We start from the raw sequence: 27,040 nt of genomic DNA on the forward strand, positions 1-27,040 counted from the left end.
CGGTTCTTACGTGAGTGACCCGTTCATCTGTTGTGGTCGTCCTCTCGCAAAATACTTGGGGCCAGCTGAACAGCGGCATTAAGGGGAAGCAGAAGGCAGTTCATTCATTCATTCTTCATTCATTCATGCATCAATCCTTATCACGTAATCTGGGGGATGTCAGGCACTGCTCTGGATATTCAGAAAAGCAAGGCCAGCATTCTCTCCGGCCAGACGATACTGCCGACTGGACACGCTTTCCCAGAGAAGATAACAATTTGAAAAAGAGGAAAAATCAATGCTAATAGAACTCCTTTTTCTGGTTCCTAAAATGACATCGTCCGCAGCTGCCAATGCTTTGAGCCCATGGCTGCCGTGGGAGGCAAGAGCCGTGGATGGATGCAATCTCGTGAGCTTTTCAAACCTGGCCAAATCAATAAATGCGAGGCAGAGATGAAGGCTGCTGGGTGGAGGGAGGCTGGGTTCAAGGGGCAAAGTGTACCATTCTTCTTGTACCCCCTGAAACAGGATAGGGAACCTCCCTTCAGCCCGAAGTCTCCGGGGACAGGGTAATTTCAGCTGCACTTGATGTAGCCTATACATCACTGTCTTCTTGACCAGCTCTCAAATTAAACTCTGATGTATAAAGTTAAACAAAAATGAGATAAAAATTGGCAGAGGTTGAAGAGGGTCAAAGTAGTCAAAACACAAGGTAGACTGTTGCTCCTTTTGATATATGTTATTCTGTGCGCTTAGAAAAAATAAAATTATAAGTCTCCCCGAGACTGTCTCGTTGAGAATGAGGCATTACTAATTTATTTTCAATAGACTCCCAGGTTTCCTAGCTGGGAGGAATGTTCTAGGTATTGTTTTCGGGGGAAAGAGGCCATGGTTCAACCTCAAAAAAGGCTGTGATGACGGGAAAGCTTCTTGCAAAAATCAGAGTCCTTCACAGCAGCCTGACGGTGACCCTGGTGGCATGGCCGTGTCACAGACTGCGGGGTCTGACGGCCTCATCTTCTCATCTAATCCTGCAAAACCCTAAGGAGCAAACCACACAGCATAGATCACCGCCCCCTTTGACAGCTGAGGAAGGGGAAACCTACAGAAACCCGGTGTCTGAAATAAACATCAGCACACCTCACCTCGTAGGTCCCGGGACACAGAGGCGAACAGGACAGAGGTCTCTCCTACAGACCTCGCCTTCCAGCGCAAGGGAAAATCATCAAGCACAATGACTGAAAGTAAAATATGCTTGGGGCCCCTGGGTGGTTCGGTCGGTTGAGCGTCCGACTTCGGCTCAGGTCATGATCTCTCGGTTGATGAGTTCGAGCCCCACGTCAGGCTCTGTGCTGACGGCTCAGAGCCTGGAGCCTGCTTCAGATTCTGTGTCTTCTTCTCTCTCTGCCCCTCCCCTGCTCGCGCTCTGTCTCTCTCTGTCTCAAAAATAAAGATAAACATTACAAAAATAAAAAATAAATAAAGTCTGCTTATGGGTAGACTGAGTTGCTGTGGAGAAAATGAAGTAGACAGGGGACAGGCAGATGGGGATAGAGAAAGTCAGTTAGAAGTGTAAATGAAGGGAGTGACAAGATTGGATTTGCATCCTTAAAAGATCACAAAGGCAGAGGTGCAGGGAATTAACTTCAGGGTCAAGGGCGAGATCAGGAGGCTGTGAGCCGGCGATGACAATTGTCTAGGTGAGATAGGGCGGTGGCTTGGGTGCCACGGCCACCCCGTGGCAGTGGGGTGCGGAGCCAAGGTCTATTCTGGAGGTAGGACATCTAAGAGCAATCTCCGGCTTCTATCCCAGGGCCCCTTCTGCGACGGAACCCCACCTGGCATATCGTGACACCGATGCACCCAAGTCCTGAGCAGGCTGCTTCTCTGGGGGGAGTAAAGATGGGGTGCTAGACAGCAACAGCAAAAAGCGGGGCTTCTGGAGAGGGGGTACCTGGTCCAGGTGTGTGCATGTGGATGAGTCGTGATACACATTACCACCTTCAGCCTTATTTTTCCCAATTAATCGGGAAAGTTCCCTTCCAGCCCACTTGCCTCTGTTCTTTCCTTAAGCATCTCTGCTCTGGCTCTTGTCTCTGTGGTTCTATAGAAACCACTCCCTTCAAGGCCATTGTCACCATGCGCCTCCACCCCGCCCCATCAGCGCTGCTCCGGGACAGGTGGACCAGACCGGCGAGCTTTCTGGCATCCCAGTATCTCAGTAGGCACTTGACGCCCACCCACCTGGCACCACGAGATGGGTTTCCCCACAGGTTGCGACGTCCGTAGGCAGAAGCCAGGATGGGGTTTATGTGGACGACGAGGGCAGCCTCCGGTCTGTTTGCTGATGCAACCACAGCTGCCCCGGAGCCTGCTTCCTCTGAGAGGCTTGGCAGGTCCACGCATGAGGGTGTCCCAGGTAGAGCTGAGCCCCGAGCTGGCCGGTTTCCTCCCTCCGCAGAGATGTGTGAGGTTGGCTAAGCCCCAGGACAACCTCAGGGCGAGCTCCCTGAGCCCTTGTGGAACATCTCCTCAAGTTCCTTCTCTGTGCTGGGCTCTGGACCGAGGCCGGGGATCAGGGGAACAGAAGCACCGATCTACCAAAGTCACACCCTTCTTGGGGACACAGTAGACCATACCTCTCCTTCTTACTTGCAATTCAGTGTGACTTTAACTAAATGTTGTCAGATGGAACGTGGGCAGAAGTGACGTGTTCTACCTTCAGTCTAACCCATAAAAAGCACCCTGGGGGTACTCCTTGCTCTTTTCCCTTCTACTAGCTGGATGCAGATAGTGGCGAGGAACCAGGGTAAAATCAAGTCGAGGCACAAAGTAGAGGGAGCCTGGATCCCTGAAGGACGGTGTGGACGGGCACACCCGCTGCAGACTGCCATCCAAGCAAGAAATAAACATCTGCTCTGTCGCGCTTTGCATGCCGGGTGGCTTTGTTACACTTTGTTAGCCTCCGCTAAGTGATGCAATTTCTGCTCTCAAGGAGTTTGCGATCAAATGAAGAGAAAAGCCTCAGCCACACCATTCTGGAACAACAGTAGGTGGCTTTCAGGAGGAGATGAGTAGTTGGATTTGGGCTTTCGGTTCTGAAGTCACGCGCTGCAGGCCCCTGGGCCTGTCACCTTCCCATCGAAGCCCTTTTCTGGAAAAGTGGAGAAGGGTCAGAGCAGGGGGAAGGCCCTTCTGGCAGGGGAACATCACGGTCGAGGGCTCACAGGCAGGGCTTGAGGCAAGGATGAGAGAGTCATGTTGATTCTCCTTAGGGGAAGAAGAAGATGGGCACCTAATAACTTCGGCCGTCATGGGACAGGGTGACGGTCAGAACTGTCTCACTTCCTCTCTCTGACCTAACACGCCCACCTCTAGAATTCCCGAGGAAGCAGAGCCCTCATCCAGGCCAGGACCCCCACCTGTTGTCCTGTTGTCTGGGTGCTCAGAGATAAGTCCTCCCAGACCTGCACGCTCGACGAGAACAGCTCCTTTGTCCGTCTTTCTCCGGGGCTCGTGAGCCCAGGGGTTTCATCCTATTTCTGAGCAGAGGATCCTGGCTGAGGCTCCCAAGTGCCAGCCGAGATTCGAATGTCGTCTTCATAGCCACTGTTCCCAGCTAGGCACGGGCAAGCCCAGCTTGGGTCTGTCTGTTCCCCACCGGCCAGGAAGCAGAGCCCTTGACAACTGAGGAGCCCGAGCCCAGAGGGTAAAGGCCCTGCTCGTCACGCTGGACACCCCTCGGAGCTGGCAGGACTTCGGGGCTGTTCACAGTCACTTTTTTCCCCTTGTTGGGAAAGACAGATGCCAATGCCACTGGTTCTCCCGTTGCTGACATGAACCCCACGCACACCCTAACTGTGCCCAGTGAATGGTGCTGTTCCAGGCGCTCCCCCCAACCCAGACGAGCATCACGGAGCTGACATCTACAGGCTTGCGTTCTAGACCCTGCTTTTACTGGTGGCGTGACCTTGGCCTTCCCACTCCTCCCCTCCCCCTGCCCATTCTTTCACGACGGTTACATCACAAGTTTTCGTTAAACGAATACTCATTGTTCATTATGTAGCTCTTGCTGCGTGTTGAGGCCAGGGATGTCCTAGGGTTGTTCGGTTGTTTCCGTTCTCACCTTGTCTTTCCTGGAGCCAAACTGCTTGAGTTTCTTTGTGCACGTGATTAAGGTTGCCCACACCTGCACCCTCTGGTACGGAGAGTGTGCCACAACGTCAGACACGTCGGGTCACCTGCCGTAACAGTTTCTTCTTGCCCCTGGACGCATCCCCTCTGCGGTCCTCCGATGTGCAGTCTGGTTCCTTACCGTGTGAGCGACCACACAGCTAGTAGCATCCGGGGCTTTCCATCACCACCAACCTAGGGATTTCCTTCACCTCTTTCAGCCTCTGGATCCCCTGTGCCCTGCAGCTTATGTCTTTTCTTTCCTGGTGTAATCCTTCCTTTTGTTGGTCCACAAGCCCCAGCAGCTTTCTGATAATGTGCTTATTGGGGTCTAAGTTCAGCTGGCAGGACAAACAAGTCTCCTCTGCCTCCTCGTCTGAGCACTCTTCCCCGCAAACAAACAAAAAGAACATAGTAGATCATAAGACACCACAAGGGTCACTGTGGGGTAAAGTCTCCGGAGGGGAATAGTTAGACTGCCCGATCCCCTCTCGTGAGCCTATGACCCCCTCCATGTCCTCTTGGAAGATGGGAAGGTGACTCAGCTGAGAGGTCCGCGAATGCAACCCAAATAAGGGGCTTGGGGGAAAGTCTGTCATTAAACCCCTAGTGCCGTCTCACAGAGCAGAGGCAAGTCAGGAGGCCACCTTTCTTTGTGCCATACAGTTCCTGTGAATTTTAACACGCGTATAGATTCGTGTGACTAATGGCACCACCAAGATATAGAGCGGTTCCACCCCCCTGTCACCAAAACACCCTCATGTTTCTTCTTTATAGACATGCTCTCCCTCCACCACTAACCCCTGGGAATCACTGATCGGTTCTCCGTCACTGTATTGTGTCCCTTGCAGAGTGTCATTCAAATGGAATCGTATAGCATGTCACCTTTTGAGACTAACATCTTTCACTTGGCGCAAGGCCTTTGAGATTCCTCCGAATGGTTGCATGTAGCAATGTTTGCTGCTATGTTGCAAGCCTGAGTGGCGTTCCCGTTGTATGGATGTACCACAGCATAGGTTCCCATTCTTCCTTGAAGCATATTTGCATTGTTTTCGGGGTGGGCAATTATGGTAAATATTGCTACAAACGCTTGCATACATTTTTTTTTTTTTTTTTTTTTTACGTAAGGATACATTTTTATTTCACTTGGGTAAACACCCAAGAGTGGAATTGTTGAGTCATAATGGTATGTGTCTGTTGAACTTGATAGGAAGCTGCCAAACCTTTTCTGGAGTGGCTGTACCATTTTTCATCCCCATCAGTAATGTCTGAAGGTCACTATTGCTAGACTTTACCAGAACTTGCTATGGATAGTAATTTTTATTTATTTATTTTTTTTAGTGTTAGCCATTTTAATAGTCACGGGGTAGTATCCGGCCACGATTTCATGTTGTATTCTTCTAATAGCTAATTGTGTTGGACGTCTTTCATGTGCTTATTTCCTATCCTTATATCCTTTGGTAAAGAGCCTCTCGAAGTCTTTGTCCACTTTTTTAATTGTTTGTTTTGATGCTATTGAGTTTTGAGAGTTCTTTATATATGAAAGGTGCAAACTCTTTGTTGTACTGAACAGGTGATTTGCAAGTATTTTCTCTTTTCACTCCCTTCTCTGTCTTCTATAGAACAAAAGTTTTAAATTGTGATGATGGGGACCAGCTTTAAATGTATTTCCATCTCCATCACTGTGCACTTATTGAGCGCCTATTGTATGCAGGTTCCCGTTAGGCATTGTGCTTTAGAAGAGTAATGGGATTTAGGGCTTGAAGGATCATCTGATGAGGTCACCGCCCTTCCTCTAAGGGGGACAATGTCTGATTTACACCCAGAGTCCTGGGAGGGGCTCGGGACTTCCTCGGATTTTGTGTCACTGCCTCTTCTCAGTTCCAAACCTGTTCATTAGCATTACATCCGGGCATCCCTGTCTTAACCCACCCTCACAGAAGCTGTATCCTCCTGCCCTCCAAGGCCCACTTGGACAATCCACCAGGCCCCGAAGGCCCCTCTGCTCTAAAACTTGTGTTTCCTTGTCTGTTGCCTTCTTTGATTACGTCACCTTTTCTGCCACCTAGTCGGTGTATATGTATATGAAGCGTATAGAAATGACCAGCAGAGAACCTATTAGAAAATACGGTGTTCATGCAAGTGGCTGAAGACACAGACAGGTCCCTACACTCTTGAGAGCCATCGACTTAAGGTTCCCTCCCATCCTTCCTTAGAAGCCAGGATCTAACAAAGGTCTCCTCAAGGTTTTCAAGGAGAGCAACCTGGTCCACGTATATATACCACCCTCAGGCGACATCCGGGTACCCTTCTAGGAACCTTCGGAAGACAGCATCTTCCACCAAGGGACAGCCACCAAGGGTGGGATTGCGGGTGTGCTGGCAAACCAGTGGAAGGAACAGTTTCCGAATTTGCTTGTTCCAATGTCCTACCGCACAACGTAGGCCGGTCCCAGCTGCTGGTTCACAAGAGTGCCCTGGGCTTCCTTTTCTAGAATGAGAGCAAACCAAAAGCAAACTTAGTTCTGGAGTCCAGTTTAGCAGGCCGTGTTCCCACATGTCGGTTCCTAATAGGCAACAGCTGCGGCTGTGGTTTCTTCTAGGCGAGTGATTCATGTCTTTGCTCAGAAACGATAAGCAGAACAAATGTTTACTTAGACGGATAACAGAGGGACAGTTGGAAAACAGGAGACTGGCAACTGGAAATATTTTGCTGCTATTTGATCCATGACAGTTTAGCTGGAATTAGTCATATGGTACAAACTGGCCAGGCCTTTGGGCCGGAGGCAGCGTGGGGGATACGCAGACTGCCTCCCTGGAAAAGCAGTACTGGTGGCAAAGCAGAACATGGCAAGGAAGACCAGGAAGTCTGCCCCGGGGCATTTCAGGGTGACTCTTACCTCCCTGAGCGACTTTCCCTCATCAGTTGCCTTTTCTGCCGCCTGATTCAATTCAATTGCCCAAAGGAGCTGGAAGGAAGAACAGAGAAAGAGAAAACTCTACGCACACATGGCTGGAGCCTCTAAAATCCATGAGAAATTTTTTTGTTGGTTTGTTTTTACACATCCAGAAATTAAAGACACCATTTAACCCTCTGTGTGTACGCGAGGGAGAACAGCTTTAAAAAATGCAAGCACTCCCGATAATAAATTTCAGTCTTTGGGACAGTGGTCCATACGCCGATTCATCTAAGAAAGAAACATGTACCTTAAAAGTGGAAACCTGAATATGGGACCGTGGAGTCGGATATTGTCAGTCTAATTATGTTTACATAACGTAAGGCTTGTATCCTATTTGATGCGTATACACAGAGTACGTACTTCCACAGCCGCCCTCAAATGCATTATTTAGTAGATAGATCATAAATATTTCTATAAAAAGGGAGAAAAGGCAGATATGTAATTCAATTTTTTCGTTGCTGTTGTTCCGAGAAGCGAGAAATGCTGTTTTGTGAAAAACTTCTCAGCAGGCCATGCTTTGCAAACACTAAGGAGGTAAAGCCCCAAACTGACTTCCTTCTCATCTGGGGTCAGAATCGCTGATGTTTGTGAGTCTGGGAGAGTAATTAAAGTCCCAAGAGAGATGCGCGCTGTCAGAACAGTCCCCGCGACGCAGAGCAGGGGACGGGGCTCTTTTAACAGCAGACACGAGCCGGGGAGGGTGGAAAGTGCAACTCTGCCCTCCCAGGTGCATTTTTCTAAGCATGTTATAAAAAGGGTGTAAACGGGGCGATGAGCTCCCTTCTCCTTGCCCACAGGCACTTGCGGCGGGAGGCCCCCTGTCTGGGGCTGAAGCAGAGGGCTGGGGGAGCCTACCCGGGGGTGTCCCTCACCGACCACAGATGTCGGTTTGGATGGCTCAGCTCTTTTTCCTCCTTCTTCCACTGGCCGAACCTCGTTTGCCTTGGAGAGAAGCGCTTCTCTCATATTCTCAGTCTATGACATTTAGGGGGCATTAGAAACCACCTCCCCAGCCCGTCCGCCAGCCCCCCCTCCCGCCCCCCAATTCTGGGGAGAAGAGCCTTGCTCCAGCCTGAACCCGCGTCCTCCGATCAGGCCCCCGAGGCCAGTCTGGGCTGCTGAGAGCAGGGTGCGGGACTTGTGTCTGAGTCGCTGGGAAGCTCTCGTGGTGGCAGACAGGAAGGTGTGGTCCTGGGGTCGCTGATGGGCATTGGCTTGCCCCTGGTCCAGCCATGCTGTGAGCGAGTCCCCATAACATAGTCTAAGCCTCTGGCCAGACCTCCCTTAGACCTCGTCGGGCGCCACGCCTGGCCAGCTTGATGCTTTCCTTTGTGTTGCCAGAGGTCCCTCTTGCAATAGTGACAGCCGTCACATGTACCAGCTTGGCCTAAGGCAGAGCGGGATGACGAGCGAGCCACTGCTGGCAGGATTTCGGTGTGACTGGCTCAGGCCCCCTGTGGGGATCCCCAGGCTCTCAGAGCAGTACCTGCCCCAGAGATGGGGGCTGTGTGACTTCCTCAGGCCAGCGCAGGGGGCAGCTCCCCCCGTTCCCGGGCCTTCCCCCAAGGCACACAGTTTGCCCCCTTGGGCTGCCCCCTCTGTTCTCCGGAGTTGCCCTCAGCCACACCCCCAGCCCCCTGCTCTGTCTGCACGAGGCAGGCTGAACTCGCGGTCCCTCCAGCTCATACCGCCAGCCCCCCTTCCCCTGGGCCCCCCAGCCAGTGGGGCCACAGAGCTCTGGGGCAGCTGTCCTTTTCACGCATGCCCTCAGAACTGACCCAGCTCAGCTGGCCTGTTCGGGTCGGGGAGGCATTTACTTATTCATTCATTCATTCATTCATTCATTACACTGGGCATTGGTTGTTGCTAAATAGCATGTGTGACTTTTCCTGAGCGGGCGACAGCCAGCTGGCCTCGTACACGCTCACAGTCACCCACTGTGTGTGACCCTCTGTGGCCCAGGAATCCAGGTCCGCGTCCCCTGCTGGGCACTGTGTTCTGAGAGTCTGGTATATACACGGTGGGCCCACAGCAAATTAATGAATTCTTTCTGCCAGTTCTCCCGCCATGTGTGTATGGTCTCCCGTCATTCCTGCCAAACCTTACCCTTCCTGCCCTCAGATATGTGGCCACGACTTACATCGTCCAAGAAGCCAATTTCAAATGACCTAAAAACAAAGAGGGAGGGTCAGGTCAGGAATTACCCAGAGTAAGCACAGCATCCAGTTTGCATCCAATTTTTTATCAGTTAAGTATTTTGTAACAAAACCAAGAACTTATTTATCTTATCAATTTATTCCATTAATTTCTATTATTATTAATTTCTATGATATATGTTGCTAAACAGTATATCAAGAGTGTTTTCGTGCCATCATTCTCTGAATGCACCCTTTTTTTTCGGTTGCATACTATTCCACTCTTTGGATATCCTACCATTCATTTAAGCAGTCCTCTGCCTGTGGACATTTAAGGTGTTTTAATTGTTTTGCCAAAAAAAGGTAGATACAAAAGAGCTGGAGGCCAGCTTTGCTGATTTCTGGAAAATGAAGCCCCTGGGAAGGCAGAAAGGAGGGGGGTGACAGCTTTCTGATCATGTCGTCAAACACCTGGATCCAGCCATACCTGAATCTGCGGTCCCTTTGTCTACTAATACATTTCACCTAATTTTATTTGGGTGGGGTGTCTTTCACCTGCTACCAAAACTTCTGTCAAACAAAGAATGAAACGTACTGTCCCAGGGCTGGACGAGGATGGGGGGCCATGCATCCCATGCTTCAACCTCTTCTACAATGGCAGGTGGCCATCGGGCCTCTGATTAGGATCCTCCTGAGGTGCTTTGAGACTCACTGCCTTTGAGTCAGTGTATTTCTTTGCTGAAAACTCTGACTGTTGGGAACCTCCCTCTCATATTAGCTAAAACATGTTTTTCCATACCTTTTGTTTGCTGATGAAATTTCTAGAATGCGGGGCGCCTGGGTGGCGCAGTCGGTTAAGCGTCCGACTTCAGCCAGGTCACGATCTCGCGGTCCGGGAGTTCGAGCCCCGCGTCAGGCTCTGGGCTGATGGCTCAGAGCCTGGAGCCTGTTTCTGATTCTGTGTCTCCCTCTCTCTCTGCCCCTCCCCCATTCATGCTCTGTCTCTCTCTGTCCCAAAAATAAATAAATGTTGAAAAAAAAAAAAAGAAATTTCTAGAATGCAAAGCATTCTAACTGAGGATGGTCAATGCTAGCTATTCCCTCCATACCACCAGTGATGGGTGAAGTTAATCCACGATCACCGTGTAGGGTGCCATCCCCCAGCATACTGCCCGAACTAAGCCTCACGTTAACGCTTAAAGCCATCCCTTTCCAGACCTCTCTGCCTCAGTTTCCCTTCCCTCAGAGTGGGCTGTGAGAGAGACCTTATTCAGCACGAAACTGTCTTATCTACAGTTTAGCAAATGTCTGTGGAGTCTTTAAAGCAGCTTCTATCATCATAAAAATATTTTAACTTATAACCTCAGGAAGAGATAGGCATGGGAGTCTTTATAAAGCACAGAAATCCAGATGAGCATAATTTGAAGGTAATTTGAATCGTAATGAGTATTTTTAATGTAAACAGGCAGAGGAAATACGTGCCGGGTTCTGATGTAGAACACACACCCAGATATGTCTTTTGATGGAAATATCAGTGCCATGGGAATCCAAGATGATGCAGACGTAAATGGCATCAATGAGAGACGGGCAGTGTTCGCTGTGGCTGCAGGTTGGACGTCTCAGCAGGAGAAGAAAGGCGATCATTATGCTAGATGGTCCGTGGTCACTGCGGCTCTAGCCCCTAAATGCACGTGAGGGACAAGAGGTGTCCGGTTGAGAGCAGTGACTGGTTCTTAGAAAGCCTTAGAGAAGGATGAGCCAGAAGGGTTCTCGGGGACAGGAAGGTTCAGGTATCCGCAAATATCAGGCGTCTGAGACTCTTTGCCACCTACATCCGCACTTGTGTTTACCCAGTGTGTCCGTTCCCTTTGTCCCCATCCTTCGTACTCACATGCATTTATTTGGAAGGAACCTTTAGATCGTTTCCACGGGTGTGAGACCATGGTCCCTTGCCTCGAATAAAATGAAAACAAGCCACCATTATTGAATGCGAGCTAGATACTTTTGCTTACCTAGAGTTCGGTGCCTTATGTCTATCCCCTTGTTGAAAAAGACGAACAAAGTGTGAGAAAGATGTTCGGGGTGTCCTGGCACCACACTGAGTCTTTGACCTCGATGGAATCAGAGGGAAGGAAAGAACTAAAGCCTGGGCAGGTTTCTACATGGCTCTACTGTTATCTCATGTGCTACCTCAAACCCTTCCGACTACCCCTACCGCTAAGTGCCCGTGTTGATGGAGTCCCATGCCTCCATTTCACAGATGGCAACGCTGAGGACCAGAGAGGGGAAGAAGCCCTCCTGGGGTTCCTAGCCTCCCGACACCCGGTTTCATGCGTTTCCCTTGTTTAGCATCATTATTTCTGCCATCCACCCCACAGCTCTTCCAGGAAGGTCGAGGGACCGCAGCACGTCCAGGACAGATGTTTAACTCTTCCGGAAGAAGAGGCCATGTGAGAGTGGTCTCTGTGAATAGGACCTGTGACACTAGCGTGCCAGGGGGTCCCATGCCTCATCTCAAAGACAAGAACACTCAACTAAAAGCACAATCTTTTCGGGGTGCCTGGGTGGCTCCGTCGATTGAGCGTCCAACTTTGGCTCAGGTCATGATCTCACGGTTCGAGAGTTTGAGCCCCGCGTTGGGCTCTGGGCTGATGGCTCAGAGCCCAGAGCCTGCTTCAGATTCCGTGTCCCTCTCTCTCTCCGACCCACCCCTGCTCGTGCTCTGTCTCTCTCCGTCTTTCAAAAATGAATAAACAATTTTTTTTTTAAATAAAAGCACCATCTTTTCTGGCTCGAAGTTATGGCTTCTAGAGCGACAGTCGCTTCGACCAAAGCAAATGCTGAAAATCCGTAATTTTCAGAAATGATCGCCAGCCCTCAAAAAAGGCACGTTTATACCCAAACTTCTCAGTGTGTTCCCCCTGTGTTCACTCTATCTTTTTCCCTGCACCGCATTTTCATGTTTCCTCCTGAACAGTTGCTTTCCCTCTGGAGCATCAGCATATGCAAATGGATCCCGATGGATGGCCAGCCGGGCTCCTCCCCAAGTCGAGCCAACTAATTTTGTGGTGTTTATCCCTCCAACGTTTTTGAACCTATGGCCATGCTGAAGCAGAGAGCGAAGCTGCAACGTCAGTGGTAGGTTCGTGCAAAATCGAAAAGCTTCATTGATTCTACTCCAGGCATCTTTGTTAGCCTCTCCCATAGGTGGTCCTGGAACCAAACCCTTGTTTCAGAAGCTAGTGAAGAATGCAGCTCCCCGGGCCTTCCCCAGACTTACAGAAATCTGAAGTTTGTGGCTCTTGTAACTCTACGCTCTAAACCACGGCTCACGGTGCCAACCACCCTGAGCCAATGGGTAGCTGTCCTCACTGGGCAAACACCCGTTCTCTACCTGGATGTGCCACAGTCAGTTCACATCCCCTCCCAGCCTTGTTCTGTATTTGCCATGGTTCTTATGGGACGTGTGGGAGACATCTAGTTCAAACTGGATTAGATGAAACGTATCGGTGGACGAAGGGATGGCACGTTCAGGTACAGCTGGATCCGGGTGTTTAATCAACCATCAGTGGATCTTCATTGAGCACCTGCTGAATGCTAAGCCCTGTGCAGGTCTCTGCTGTAGGGGGAGGAGGTCCCTGCCTTCAGGACACTTTAAGGCTTATTGGGAAGGCAAGGCGCATGTTTGAAGGAGCCTATCAAAATTCAAAACAAGGAGCCTATGGGCGGCTCAGTCCATTAGGCATTCGGCTCTTGGTTTCAGGTCAGTCCATGAGTTTGAGCCCCGCATCGGGCTCCACGCTGATGGCACAGAGCCTGCTTGAGATTCTGTCTCTACCCCCCTCTCTCTGTCCCTCCCCTGCTCATGCTCTCTCTCTCTCTCTCTCTCAGTCTCTCTCTCTCTCAGTCTCTCTCTCTCTCTCTCTCAAAATAAATAAACTTTAAAACATGCGAAACAAATAATGTGACATGATGCCCAAAGACACCTGCCTTCCTTGCAATATATCCTGTCCTGTTAATTTCCTAACCCACTTTCCATGAACTGCTCACATGTGCTGATCATTCAAAATTAAAAAAAACAAAAATGTAGTTCATTTTTCTGTACCAAGCCCTGTGCTGAGTTTTGGGCACACAGGGACACATAGCACATAGCCTTGTTCAAATCTCTCTCTGCCCTCCGCTCCTGAAGCCTCCCCCCGCCTCCCTCCCATAGGGTCCACCCTTTGACCATAGGGTCACTTGTGATGCATTTGGGGATCCCCGAGATGATCTCATCATCTCAGGATCCTTAACTCGGTCACATCTGCAAAGAGCTCCACCATGCTGGCACCTTGACCTTGGACTTCCAGCCTCTGGAGCTGTGAGAAACAAATTTCTGTTGTTTATAAGCCACCCTGTCTATGGTATTTTGTTATACTAGCCCGGACAGGCTCAGACAGAACCTGACGTTTTGGGGGGCTGTCGTTGTGCCCACCACGCGTGCCTTCCTTGGTCACGAGGCAGAGGCTGGGCATCTAGACGTCTCCTTCGGTATTCACTCCGCAAATGCACAGTCTCTTTTCCCCTTTCAGCCACTTTTTTGGCCCACTTCCCCAGGACACGTGTCCTCCTTGGGAAGCAAGAGCTCAGGGTCACAGATCGGGCTGCGGCTTGGTGGCCTCCCTGGGAGACAGCCCGGCCCCACCCCCTCCCCCCAACCCCCGGGCAAAGGTTTCTGAGAGCTAATCATCACCTTGTAGTCCCTGGGTGTCAATGCCTTGTATTCTGCCAGCAGCAAGGGGGTCACAAGTCAGTGCACGCCTAGGGTCAGTGAGGAAACACAGGGAGGTTAAGGGGACAAAGAAAGGCCAGGGCAGGGCACATTCCCACTGGGAGTTAACCTAGCGGAACCACAGCAAGACAGGCAGGCTGCCCCGGCTGGCGGCCTCTCCCGCGAAGGAATCTTCTCTGTGTGAGAAGGGACACGTGGCCAGCTCCCAGAATTTCCCCCATCGTGCCTCCCAGGGGCTTGGCTCCACACCCACTAGGGAAAACTCTGCCTTCAGGGCAAAAATTCCAAAGGGTCCTGCCTTGTGACCGGGATTCGTGCGGAAGCGTTGTGTCCGGGTACCGATTTCCCATCTCAGAGTACCCCAGGGGGCGCTCACCGCCAGCAGAGGTTGGCCTTAGCATGCCCATCTTACAGATGAAGAGGCTGAGGTCCAGAGAGCCTGACTGAGGACACAGGGAGGGGAGGGGGATAGAAAAAGACTCCAGAATGTGGACGCCATGCCCGGGAGTCTCTGCTAAATAGCTGAGGTCCTAACCCAGCATAAACCAGTGTGCCGGCAGAGCTTGGCTGTGTGCGGAAGGGCAGAGAGAAACAGCAGCCCGCAGGTCTTTCTGGGTGCAGCCAGCCTTGGCTTCTGCCCCGGCCCACTCTCCAGAAGTCTCAGGAGGCACGTGACCTGCTACGACCATCCGGGAGAGTCCTGTTGGGAACACGAGTCCTGAAGATGCACAGTGAGGTTGTAATCCGGGTCTAAGCCCTTCAGCCCCAGCCACACGGCCGTCTTTGTTACCTGCAAAATCAAATCACTGCAGAGAAGCCAGGACCACGGAGGCCTGCCCGCGCAGGCAGGGCCTGGCCAGGCTTGATCCCACCCCCTCCCCCGCGGAGAAACTCATGCAATTGTAGAGCCTGATGGGATAACGGGCATTGGTTGAGGTTTTGGGGTGGGAGGAGGGCGTCCGTCCTACCTGCCTGAGAATGGACCCCCGTGGCCACCACTGCCGCTCAGGCCCCTGCTGTACCTGAGGGATGTCTGACCCCTGCCGTACCAGTCACCTTCTCCTTGCAGGGAGTGAGGGTGGGGAGGTCCCAGGAGCCAGCCTCCTCCCATCAATGTGCTGGGGACAGTTACTCGGGGCCCTTGGATGTTTACCTTATGTCCTGAAAAGGCCAGGAGAGCTGGTCTGCCCAGGGCGACAGGGAGGCCGAGGGAGAAGGGATGTGACTTGGGGCCTGGAGCGTTCTCATTTCCAGGCTGCACGTTCCAGAAGGCAGGGCCGTCCTTCCTTACAAGAGCTCCCTGGGCTGCTTAGGACCGCAGGAGAGGCTTCGGTTACTTGCAGCCAAAAGAGTTTTGACCATGGAGGCAGCAGCCGTGCAGCCTTCGTGAGCAGCGTGGCGGGGGCACGGGCTGGGTGGAGACCCCAGGACGCTGGACGGAGGGACCGCTGCCCTTCAGACTCCCTGAGGCCCAGCAGGGACCGCGGCGGGGTTCTGCTGATCCTGAGGCCCAGTGCCCTCCACCAGGAGGCAATGGTGTCTGTGCACGTCCTGAAGGGCCTTGGAGGACACACCCTTCGAAGGCGGGACAGGGTTCCTGCAGGCAAAGGGAAGGACAAAGGCCAGGAAGATGGTCTGGAATACTTGGCTCGTGGAGAGGCGGTGTCAGTGACCTCCCCCTCACCTTGACGTGTCCACACGTCTCCAAGTCCCCGTGGGCATGACCTCACTCCCACGTAAGCGGGGAAACTGGGAGTTGGGGGGCACACGAGATGGCCATAACCATCACCACAGACTGGCCTGCCTAGCACAGCGGGAGCCCACCCCCCCCCCCCACCCCCTACCACGGTTCTGGTCAGAAGCTGACATCACAGCATCAGCTGGGCTGTGCTCCCCCCACAGGCTCCAGGGGACAATCTGTCCCTTGGCTTTTCTGGGGCTTCCAGTGCCCCTCGGCTTATGGCCGCATCGTCATGCCCGTCTCTGCCTCTGTTTAGCCACTGGCTTCCCCTTTTCCACCTCATGTGAAGACACTTATCATTAGATTTAGGAACCCCCCCCAACCCCCAGATAATCCAGGGTGATTTCATCCTAAGACCATTACTTAATTACATCTGCAAAGATCCTGTTTGAAACAAGGTCACAGTCACAGATTCCGAGGGTTAGGATGTAGACAAAGCATTTTGAGGACTGTCCGACCCTTGATGCTAAGGTTGGCCGACTTCCCACGGTGGCCACTAAGACTTTGAACGAAGGGTGGAGCCAGGCCAGTATGACTGCCCTGGTGTTTGCAGGGTCCTACACCAGAGGTAAAGGGGAACCTAAGGTGGGGACAGAGGAACAGAGGGTGTGGGGAGGAAGCCACCCAGCCCTGGGTAGTCCTTCCACACACTGGGAAAACCAGATATGATTATATTTATTATAGGTCTATGGCGCTCAGAGAAAAGCCAGTGTTAAGGCCCTGGGGTTCCGTCTACACGTCTCTGCCTTTTCCTCTGCAAATGATTCTGCATGAACCACGGCTCCCCCTTAGGAGACCCCCTACAGATCCCAGCGCCTCATCGCTAGCAAGGGCGACAGGCACCAGAAGTTGGAACACTCGAGGGAGCCCCCAAAGGGGAAGGTGTTGAGTGGTCCAGGATGAGCCTTTTCTCCGGGGATGTGTCGGGCGGGGGGAGGACCAGGAGCAGAATGGAGCAAAACTGCGTCCACTGGGTGCTGGGACAGAAGTGGTGCCTCCTCGTTCAGGCCGCAGGACAAGCCACCTCCAGGGGCGCTGATGGCTGAGTCTGGGCAGTACTTGGGCAGCAGGCTGTGAAAGGGAAGGGGGCTGCAAGGAACCCCACCCCACCCCTACACTTCCACGCCCAGAACTGGCAGCTTCGGCAGGTCATGCGTGCCGCACTGGGGTCTCCCAGGCACCCAGCCTGTCCCCCTCTGCGGGACCAAACGGGAACTTCACGGAGGGCGTGTCCCCAGCTCCACCCCCGCCCCCCACTTTTGTGCGAGGAGTCCGCGAGGGCCCTCCCAGGCCCCCCACACCCACCGCCCCGTGGTCTTCTGTCGCTCTCTCACTGGCTTCCCCACCCACCCCCCATCGGCCCCCCTCGGTGTGAGAACCAGCAAAATGCATGCTTTCACCCAGACCCGAGTAAATCACTAAGTGACATAGAAAGTTAAGTTCAACACTCGGGAAAATTGAATTTATCTTGGAAATGCTTTATTCTTCCAAAAGTTCACTTTGGCAAAGTCTAATGTACAGAAAAGCATGAAATACTACGGCTACCGGCGGAGCGGGTTCGTCGGCTGAGCATTAAGCCTCGGGGTCCGAATCCGGGCTCGCTCTCCGTCAACCACTCTCTTTAACTCCTATGTCCATCAACGTCCCTGCTAAATGGGGGCCTTACGCACGTCTCATCTTGCCATAATGTCACAAGACCCAGAGAATTACAAATCAGGTTTAAGGCGGAAACCGTGACAGCCAAATCTAAGCGCACAACAAGTGCATTAAGTATCTGTCTCCATTTAGCCTCATTCCAACCTACCTCTCCGCTCAGACCCACTCCGTGCGGCGCTCAGCTGGAGACAGCCTAAGATCCATTTTAGAGTGGACTGAAATATACATGACAGTTCACGCTGCACATGAACACATACAACTGTATAAAATATTTAAATAAAGACAGGAAAGAACAGAGGATTGCTGCAAAGCCTTTGGCAGACCCAGCCTTGGGGAATTTAGCAGCTTGAGATTCATTACAAATTTCATCTTTAATGTTATTTTTAGTTCAATATTTTGTAGCACTCAGAAGTAAATCTTGGTACGCTGTCTCTTCTCCCCCGGCTTCCTCTCTTCCGGTGTCTGATCCTTCGGTTTTACTGAAACCTAATACGTTTTCAATAAAATTGATTTGTGACGTCGTCATGCTGTTTGTTACCGTCTCCCGTTCCTTGACGGAATGGGGGGGGGGGGAGAAGGATTGCGTGATTTGGCAAAGTGAGGCGGATTGCTCTTGATTGGGGAATAAATTGGCATGAACTTGGAAACCACCGCGCTGCAACACGGAAACTCCCCTCTCGTGCTCTGCCATTTTGAAGTTTCAGCCTCCCGTTGCAGTCCTGAGTGCACAGGGTTCACCGACCTCCCTGGAGAGAGTCATCATCTCAGATACCGATGCAAAGGAGAGAAACAAACTCGGGCTTTCAATAATCGCTGCTCAGTTGCTCTCTCGATATGCCTTTCCACCTGGCAACCTCCAGCGAGTCTGTTGCTTTGAAATGCAATTCTAAAAGCAGGCACCTGTCCCCAAGGTGCGGGGCAGGAGAGGACAGGTTGACCAGAAGCTCTGTCCTGGGGTCATTGCGCATACTTCCTGCCCACTAGCTAGCGAGATGCAGAGAGAGCTAAATAAAGCTTTGTCCAGGAGGCAGCCCACAAGATGAGAGGGAAGGCGGCAAAGGCTGACTAGCTGCCCAGCCAGCCCCTAAAATATATGAACCTGAAGCCCCTGGAACAGGGAGAGAACCCAGAAAATTCCTGATGGTTTTGGCTGAACTGGAATGGGGGGTGCTCATTTGTCACATTAGGGCAGGGCTCAACTTCTGACCCCGGGAAGCAAAGGCGTGATGAGTAAGGGTCACACTGAAGCAGCTTGAAAGAAGAGGACGTTCAACCCAAATACCAGGTGGCCTGTGACGTTTGCCAGGTGGAGATTTTGGGAGCAAGTTATCTTATCTGTGACTTGGGTTTTCCATATCAACTATTGGTCTGGCAACATCTGCCTCTGATTTTAACAGGGTATTTGAGAATGCAGGAACAAAAGAACTCTTTTAGCATGTCAGCCTGTTTGCACATGCAAAGGAAAAGGAGAGAACTGGGTGGTTTTCTGGGTGGTTTATAACTGAATAAAGCCCAGTGGTTTTTAAACTAAAGACACTCAGAAATTTTGATGCTGGAACAAAGTGTACCTAGAGAATTCAGGCCAAGGATTTATGGAAGGAGTGCTCTGGTATGGAATCTTCGGGGAGGGAAGGACAAGGAAGTGGGGGAGGGGAGGGGAGGAAGCCAGGCAATGAAACGCGTTCAGCTGGAGTCTACCCTCAGCCCCACGGGGACGGAGGTCTGGAGCGTCAATGACTCCAAGAGCTGCCCCACCTTGAGGCAAGGGGTGTGGGCTTTCAAATTCCTGTTTCAGTCCGCCATTGGTTGAGGCCACCTCAAGGAGGAAAGGGGTTATTCCCCAGATATCTCCAGGCGACGTGACTCCCAAGCACCGAGGACAATTCTTAGGGGATGTGTATAGTCAAGGCAGCCAGAGATAGGTCATAGCACCTGCTACAGGCAGATCTGGCCGGGGCACCCTTGGCACCTGCCCCAGGTGGGCATGACTACCCACTGAGACCTCATTCTATCATTTTTCCTGCCGGCTGAGACCTACACCCCAGATCAGGGAAACAAGAAAACGCACCGCGTTCCAGTAAGCTCTTGAACATCTCAGAAGATAACTACCTCGCCAGGGTTCAGGCGGAAAGACGACTTGGTGCCTGGCAGCCCAGGTCTACGAGAAGAAGGGTCAAGTTGAGACCAGCAGAGGGACCATTTTTGCCTTTATCCTGTGACGTGACACTATTCCACGTAAGTAGCTGCCATCGGGCCCAACGAGAAAATACATTTCACACCGTGTCTGGCACATAGTAACCACTCGCTCCATGTTGGCTGGTGAGGATCATATTCCCAGACGGTGAGGTCAAAGAAATTAGCTGGGATTTTCTTCTTAATGAAAACTCTGATAAGATAATCATTGTCAGGTGGGGAGGCTTTGACTCCCTTGCTAACTGGGATGATTAACATGTACTTGATTTCACCGGGGCAATGACAGTATATAGATTTTCTTCCGTGCCAACCTCAATGGCGTCGCGGTGGCCATGACTTTTAGGAAAGATTCTGAGGCTGAACGAATCCAGGCTCAGGTTGAAGGGGTTCACTAATTAATTAATCCTGTCCACTGCACACACCAGAGGAGAGGTCCGAGCATGTGCAACCCAAGACAGCCCTGTCCTTTGGAGTCCTCGGAACTCATGGCTTTTATTAATCACAAAGCTCCAAGGAAGCGGATTGTAAGGGTTACTTAGCTCCTTAAGCAGCAAGTGTCAGACTCGGCGCTTTCTGCTTTCGGGAGGTGAGATGGGGGAAAAGTCCCCAGAGTGTGCCAGACGTAGAGATATTTCCCAGGCAGTACCTGGATGCTGGAAATGAGGAGAAAGGAGGAGGGGGAGAATTTTGAGGAGAAAAAGCCCTCCACGACTTGCAGCCTCTACAATCACTAAGAGCGCTGGCATCCAAAATACAGCAAAAAGACCGACATCTCAGTGCAAAGATGGGCATAGAACCTCTTAGACGAGAGCCAATGGCCGAAAACGCAAAGTTGCTCGATTTTCACCAGCTGCACGTGACGTGTAAAATAAAACAGCATCACCTGTGCCAAATTGGCAGAACTTTGGAACCCGGTGATGTAAAGCGCTGGGGGGGGGGGGGGGGGGAAGGGCGAGGGGGAGGACGGGGGCAGCCTGAGTGGGGCTACACATCCCACAGACCCTTAAGGGAACAGATTGGTGAGCCCTAGTATGACAGAAAAGGTGCAGATCTTCTGTCCTTCCAGAACGTCTATCTCTGGATAAGTATCCACTAGAACAACACTGCTCAAGGAGTCCCATGGAAGGATGTTTATGGTGGAATGAACCAAACTGCCCATCGCCAGGGAAAGGGGTAAGTAATAGTGAGGTAAGTCAGATGTCCAGTTCACCTCCGAGAAGCAAAGAAGCATCTGAGCCATGTTTACGTAGAGAACAACAGCAGGAGCGACCAGCCTTGGCTCCTAGGCCGTACACAGCATAGGAGGCTGACAGGGTAGAGGTCAGCTAGACACATGTCCCTGTACCCGCAGCAGCCTTGGGATCCCTTTCTTTTGGTGTTCGCTGACCACATTCCCTAGGGAGCCCTTCTTGGAGTTGATTCTCAGGAAGGGCCGCCGGTAGCTTTCCTGCCGGATGCTGCTTGAGCTCAAGTTCACAGAGACAGAGATGTGGGGTGAGCAGGGGGCAGAATTACAGTACCCCCATCACTCAACCCTTTGATGCCTTCTGGGCAGGTTCCTACTATCTCTGGTGCTTTAGAGCAGACGTGAACAGGGGAAGAAAGTTGTCCGGGAACCCCTGGTCTCCTTGTCCATGGTGCTGGATGGTGAGTCTCTCCATATCAATACCTCCTTGGCACCACAAGTCAGTGGCCAATAAATTGCTCAGAGGGATTTCTTCCCCATCCTCTGGGTCTTTCCAGACTCTGAGAACTTTCTAGGCAGAGAGCCTTCCCACAAATGCCTCTGGTGCTATTTCTGTTGTGTGGACTGCTCAGAACTTTCTTGTTCACTGCTACATTAAAAATGGCGGCCTGTCATCTCTGGGTGTCGTAGGCCCTCCGGGCTCCCCACTGCTGGCTAGTTCTCTCCCTGGTCTCTCCTCCAGGCTCAGCCCTGCAACCAGCTCCTGGGACTCTCATGCATGATCTGTTTTATCTTCACTGGGGAAACACCTCCATGTCCTTTCTCAAGGCCAAGATGAGAGGTCTTGGGACAGCTGGCACATTCTTGAGGCAGTCCTGTGAGATCTGCGGCTGGGGGTGCAGAGGTGGATGCTGGTAGTTTCTGTGTCCTTCCATGACCTTTCTTGTGCCCATCGCCCCTTCCCTTAATTCTCACCACCCTCCTCTGTGTTGTGCCAAGCCCTTGAACAGGCTTTCTCTCCACCAGCAGCGCCCCCTTCCGGCCGATCTCTGCACAGCAGTCAGGAGCGCTGCTTGCAGGGAGACACTAATACAGAGTGCCCTTGACTGTCCTTGTGAATTATTAAATACTTACTGAACATAGGATACAGAGCGGGTCAAGACAAACGCTGGCATGCACACCTTTAACTGCTGTGCTGTTCATCCTGTGGGCGTCAGGGAGAGGTCAGATATGACACTGGTCTTTGGAGAAAGAACCCCCAGGCCAGAGTCATGCAGGGGAGGACACTCTGTAGTCCAGGCAGCTTGAGTGGCTCAGAATCAACACGGTAGTCTCGGTGAATTCAGTTCCCGGCTCAGCTACTTATCATCCGGAAGCGGTCGAGTGGATGTCCCAAGTAGCTGAGCCTAGATTGAACCCAGGTTTCTATTTCCTCCTGTGCGTTATAATCATGTCTGTCTTACCGTCTCATGGGACCTCTGAGGGTGCAGCAGAGTCATGCACAAGGAAGGGTTTTGTGACTACAGAGGCCACCCCTGTGCAGATGTGTTCCTCTGTAGCCCCTTCTCCAGGCTCATTGGTCAAGTCATCTGATCGGCAGAGATTTACTGAGAACCCATCACGTGCCGCAGATTCTTCTAGACTTGAGGGATGCAAAGAAGGACATGATCTAGTCTTCCAGCAGCTTCTGGCCTAGCAGGAGAGGATAGAAATAGAAATCCAAGAGCACAGAGTGGTCGGTGTTCTCCGGAGCAGAGAGGAAAGGCGCTCTAGGCATATAACTGGTCATTTAGCTTGTGGGGGGTGCGGGCAGGGGGGGAGGCTCCTTGGCTGACCCCATGCCAGTCCAAGTGAGCAACAGGTACAAAAGTGTGAAGGAGTATGGTGCCCTCTATGGGAGAGGAGTTCAAGGAAGAGTCGTGCGGTGTAGCCGACGTGATAGGTGCCCCACCTGTATCATACCTGCGCCCTGATGGACACTCACAAGTGGCTGGTTCCTAGTGCAAGCTCCTCGGGCCACAGAAGCCTGCCTGCCAGTGAGGCAGCCCAGAACGCCAGGAAGGTAACGCCCCTGGGGGCATCCCTTGCCTGATAATAGCTCCCGCCACCCTGGGGGGTGGGGAGACCAATCTGTGGTCTCTTCTGCACAGTGTCCCAGTGAGTCTCAGCAGACCTGCGTCTGGTTGCCCACAGCAGTAACCTACTCCCGATGCCTCCTGCATTACCTGCCTTTCCTTTCCTCTCTCCCTTTCTTGCTCTCCCATTGATGTCTTCTGGGGTTACCAGCCAAATAAATGTGAACACTAGTATCCTTGTCTAAGGGCTGGCTTCCAGAAGAACCCAACTCAGGTTGGGACAAGCCAGACTGGGAAAAAGCTACCTGTTCCCCAGCTCACCCCTTACATGCGTTTCAATGGGCTGTCCCATTCAGGAGAAACTTCTGCATTTCCATGGGTTAACGTGTTTAGTCTGTTTCGGCTCTACCTGCTGACGGGTCAATGGCACAAACGCCAACCGCCCTCCGGCCTGGTAGACCCTGCCCCTCCCTCCCCTTCTTCCAGTCTCCCCATCAGACCCACACCCCTTGTTTACCAAATGTTCAATTTTGGTTATGTTACTATAAAAATCAAGCAGCTGGCAATTCCAGCTTGATTAGCAGGTCTCCAGTTTTGATTAGTAAATTACTGCGGTAATCAAGGTTAATTCTCATTGCAGTGCTCAGCAATGGATTTCGTATTTTGCAGGGAAATGGTTTTCCTGCCTGGGATGGAGAACATTTCATTAAAGGAACCCAGAGATGCGAAAGGAGGGAAGGGAACCCTGGCAGGACTGAGAATGTTTCCTGTAAGACTCCTGTCTCTCCAATCTGCCTTCAGATGGGCCCTTTCCTGGGAAAAAGGAGCCTGCACAAGACCTCTGGAACAATACCGGTTTCCGACCTCAGGGCTTTCTGAGTCTTTGAGGAACCACGGAAACCTTTTTTGCTGGAATTGGAACCTAAGTGCTGGGGGCCAGGGGACAGGGCTCAAGATAAGAGGTGCCTTTGGGCAGATGATGTCTTTAAACACCAGTAGGGATGAAAGGAAGGCAGGCGTCTGTCCCAGCTGGTTGGGGGCAGCTTCTGCACTGTCTGCCCTGGGGGAGGCCTCTCTCTCCAGGGAATGAATGGCACCTGTAGACCAGGTCTGGAGTCTGAGAGACACTCAGATGGAGAGAAAGCTCGTAAGATTTCATTTCTGACTTTACCCTGGGTCCGGGGTTTGGACTGTGGAGTCTGGGTAAGTTGAGATTAAGGTGTCCTGTCCCACAACCAAGAAATAGGACAGAAGGGGAGCGCCTGCGTGGCTCAGTCCTTTGAACATCCAACTCTTGATTTCAGTTCTGGTCATGATCCCAGGGTCATGGGATGGAGTCCTGCGTCGGGCTCCACACTGAGTGTGGAGTCTGCTCGGGATTCTCTCTCTCTCTCCCTCTGCCCCTCTCTCCTGCTTGTGTGCCTGTGCGCTCTCTCTCTCTCTCTCGCAAATAATAATAATATAAAAATCTTGGGCCACCTGGGTGGCTCAATCGGTTAAGCATCTGACTTTGGCTCAGGTTATGATCTCCCGGTTTGTGAGTTCAAGTTCTGCATCAGGCTCTGTGCTGACAACTCAGAGCCTGGGTCCTGCTTTGGATTCTGTGTTTCCCTCTCTCTCTCTGCCCCTCTTCTGCTTACAGTCTCTCTCTCTCTCTCTCTCTCTCTCTCTCTCTCTCTCTCTCTCTCTCCCCGTATCTCTCTCTCTCTCTCTCTCTCAAAAATAAACATTAAAAAAATTTTTTTTAATGTTAAGAAAAAAAAACAGAAATAGGACAGAAGAGAGGAGGCTGGCCCAAGCCCACCCACCCAGGATCTCTCTGTGAGTTCACTCTCCATCTGTAACTCCCTATCCTGCAACCACTAAATGTCAGCAATGGACGCATTGCCTCCCATAGGTGACATTTGCTTTCAGCATCTCTTTGGGAGATGGACCCTGTCAATCGATTAGAATTCATGTAATTTGGTAGCAGGAGAGAGCACCACGTGCAGGTTGGCTGGATGGCTCAGAAGTGCCCTGGCCCCATCCTGTATCCTGGGGGTCTTGAGAAGGGGTTTCCCTCTTGGTGTCTCACATTTCCATATTGCCCTTCCCAATTTCCGGAGTCCTGGAAGCTTATGAGCGCCTTTACAAAGTGGGGGTAGGAGGAGATGGGGCTTTGACCCGAAAAAGCTGGGGCAAACAGTCCCGTGTGGGGTGTAATTGACGGGTCTAAATCCTCAGTGTCCGTATGGATCACACTTCTAGGAGCAGATGTCTGCTCTGGAGGAGGCCGAGACGTGCCCACACCTCATTTCAATATGTTCCATTAGGCAGAAGGTGAAAGGCTCCCCCTCACCCTACAAAATCTTCAGACCCCTCAGGGCTCTCAGGCAAGAGCTCTCAGATTTTCAACTCTGTGTCTTTTGCGGGCACATACACCCAACCATCCCTAATGTTTTCCTGGCACCAATGTCCCGATGTGTTTGTTTGGAGCAGTATGAATAAGGCCCCATGCAAGAAGAGGGGACCCTCGGGGGAAATAATCAGAGGCCAGAAACTGATCAAACTCCTCCAGGATTCCTTGCCTAAGAGCCATTGAGTTTTCACACTTTTTTGGGTGGTGGGCATGGGGCAACTGTCTGGGGGGCGGGGAATGCAACTTAGGAGGGAGACACAGGGTTCACCTCTCTCTCAGCCAGAGCGTCAGCTGGACTCAAACCTCACCCAGCCATGTTAACATCCAGCCCGTCACTTGCTCAAGGCACTCCCTTCTCCATGCCCTTTTACCTCGGTTTCTTCATCTGTGAAATAGTCATTAGTTCTCATAGTAATTGAGTCAGAGGGCTGGGTGAGGACATGTGAGATAATACATCTAAAAGGTGTTAACCTCTTTAAAAAGTAGTGTTGATAGAGGTTTTTTTTAGTTTATTTATTTATTTTTTTTTGGGGGGGGGAAGGGGCAGAGGGAGAGGGAGAGAGAACCCCGAGCAAGCTCCACACTGTCAGCACAGAGCCTGATGTGGGGTGTGAACCCACAAACTGTGAGATCATGACCTGAGCCGAAATCAAGAGTCGAATGCTTAACTGACTTGGTCACGCGGGAGCCCCCCAAAAGCAGTGTTTAAATGTTATCTATTCCTGTCATTTCACAAGTGACCATGCTCCAACAGGGCAGCTCCAAGGTGCCACCCAGTGTTTGCTTCCTGTTTGCCGATGAGCCGTGAGCCAAAGCAAGCAACGTGGCCAAGCCCAGAGTCAATATGGGAGAGCCTGGACACTGGGTAATATGACTCACTGCAGCCATTGATGGAACAAGTTAGCACACATGCCTTTCTTATCCCCCTGGTGATGTTGATGTTGACGACTGGCTTGGAAGAGAAATGCCTTTACCGTGACACGTGAGCACTTCGTTGCACTCCGGGATGAAACTCTGTCCCTAAGTTACCATGTTACCTATGACTCAGTTAAACTCCTTTGGCCACCTCAGTACCCAAATGGCTGTTACTTCCTGTGTGCTTCCGAGTTTTCTCTATCCAAGCTCATCAGCAGTTGTTACCATGTCTGCATCTCGACGTTTGTGGCTCTTTGTCTCTCACCTCCTGGGGCCATTGGATTCTTCCTCTTCTTCTCCCCATTCCTTTGGCTTGGCTAAAACACCCGCAGGATGGAAGGGGCAGAGGGAAAGGAACTGGGAAAGAGGATACTTCAGAGTCAATGGAGAATTCAAGGATCAGACCCTTCTCGATGGGCCGTTAGATATTAGGAAAAGTAGTTCTACTGAATTGGGTTTTCCCCAGACGAAATTGTACAAACTTTCTTAGCATCATGCAGATTTTCCTTTGTAGATGCCTGTCACCAGAGAAAAATGCCATTGTGTTGTGTCGTGCTGATGCCACGCTGAGACTGGTAACCCTATCAGCCTGCAGCGAGACTACGGAGTCAGAACCCAAGAACGATGACTTTTGGCATCATCTTCCGGCTAGTGACTGCAGGTGATGTCAGTTTGCCAAACAAAATTATAAGCAAAATGGATGTTGTGGGTCACAGCGCGGCAACGAATATATAGCTGCATTTCCTTCAATAAATCTGCCCTCTTCTGCCCGGACAAAGACATACAACCTATGGTGATTGACGTTTTCACCACTAAATTATACTATGTCTGTTTCTAGAAGAAATGTCTCCATTCCAAA

General features: G+C 51.5%; 1 protein-coding gene and 1 long non-coding RNA gene across 2 annotated transcripts in view; both read left to right on the forward strand.

Moving 5' to 3' along the window:
* LOC125152553 (translation initiation factor IF-2-like) overlaps nucleotides 1–27,040 on the forward strand; it is a 49,326-nt gene that overhangs the window by 19,264 nt on the left and 3,022 nt on the right. The window contains exon 5 of the mRNA XM_047834636.1: nucleotides 26,696–26,842. Within this exon, the coding sequence (XP_047690592.1) occupies nucleotides 26,696–26,842 (147 nt within the window). The remainder of the gene's footprint in view (nucleotides 1–26,695; nucleotides 26,843–27,040) is intronic.
* Nucleotides 19,089–26,640, forward strand: LOC125153113 (uncharacterized). The gene is made up of 4 exons (XR_007147409.1): nucleotides 19,089–19,649; nucleotides 20,674–21,254; nucleotides 23,538–23,637; nucleotides 26,021–26,640. It is a non-coding gene; the product is annotated as an uncharacterized LOC125153113 (long non-coding RNA).

Source organism: Prionailurus viverrinus, chromosome E2, assembly GCF_022837055.1.
Source record: "Prionailurus viverrinus isolate Anna chromosome E2, UM_Priviv_1.0, whole genome shotgun sequence".
In the NCBI taxonomy this organism is placed as follows: Eukaryota; Metazoa; Chordata; class Mammalia; order Carnivora; family Felidae; genus Prionailurus; species Prionailurus viverrinus.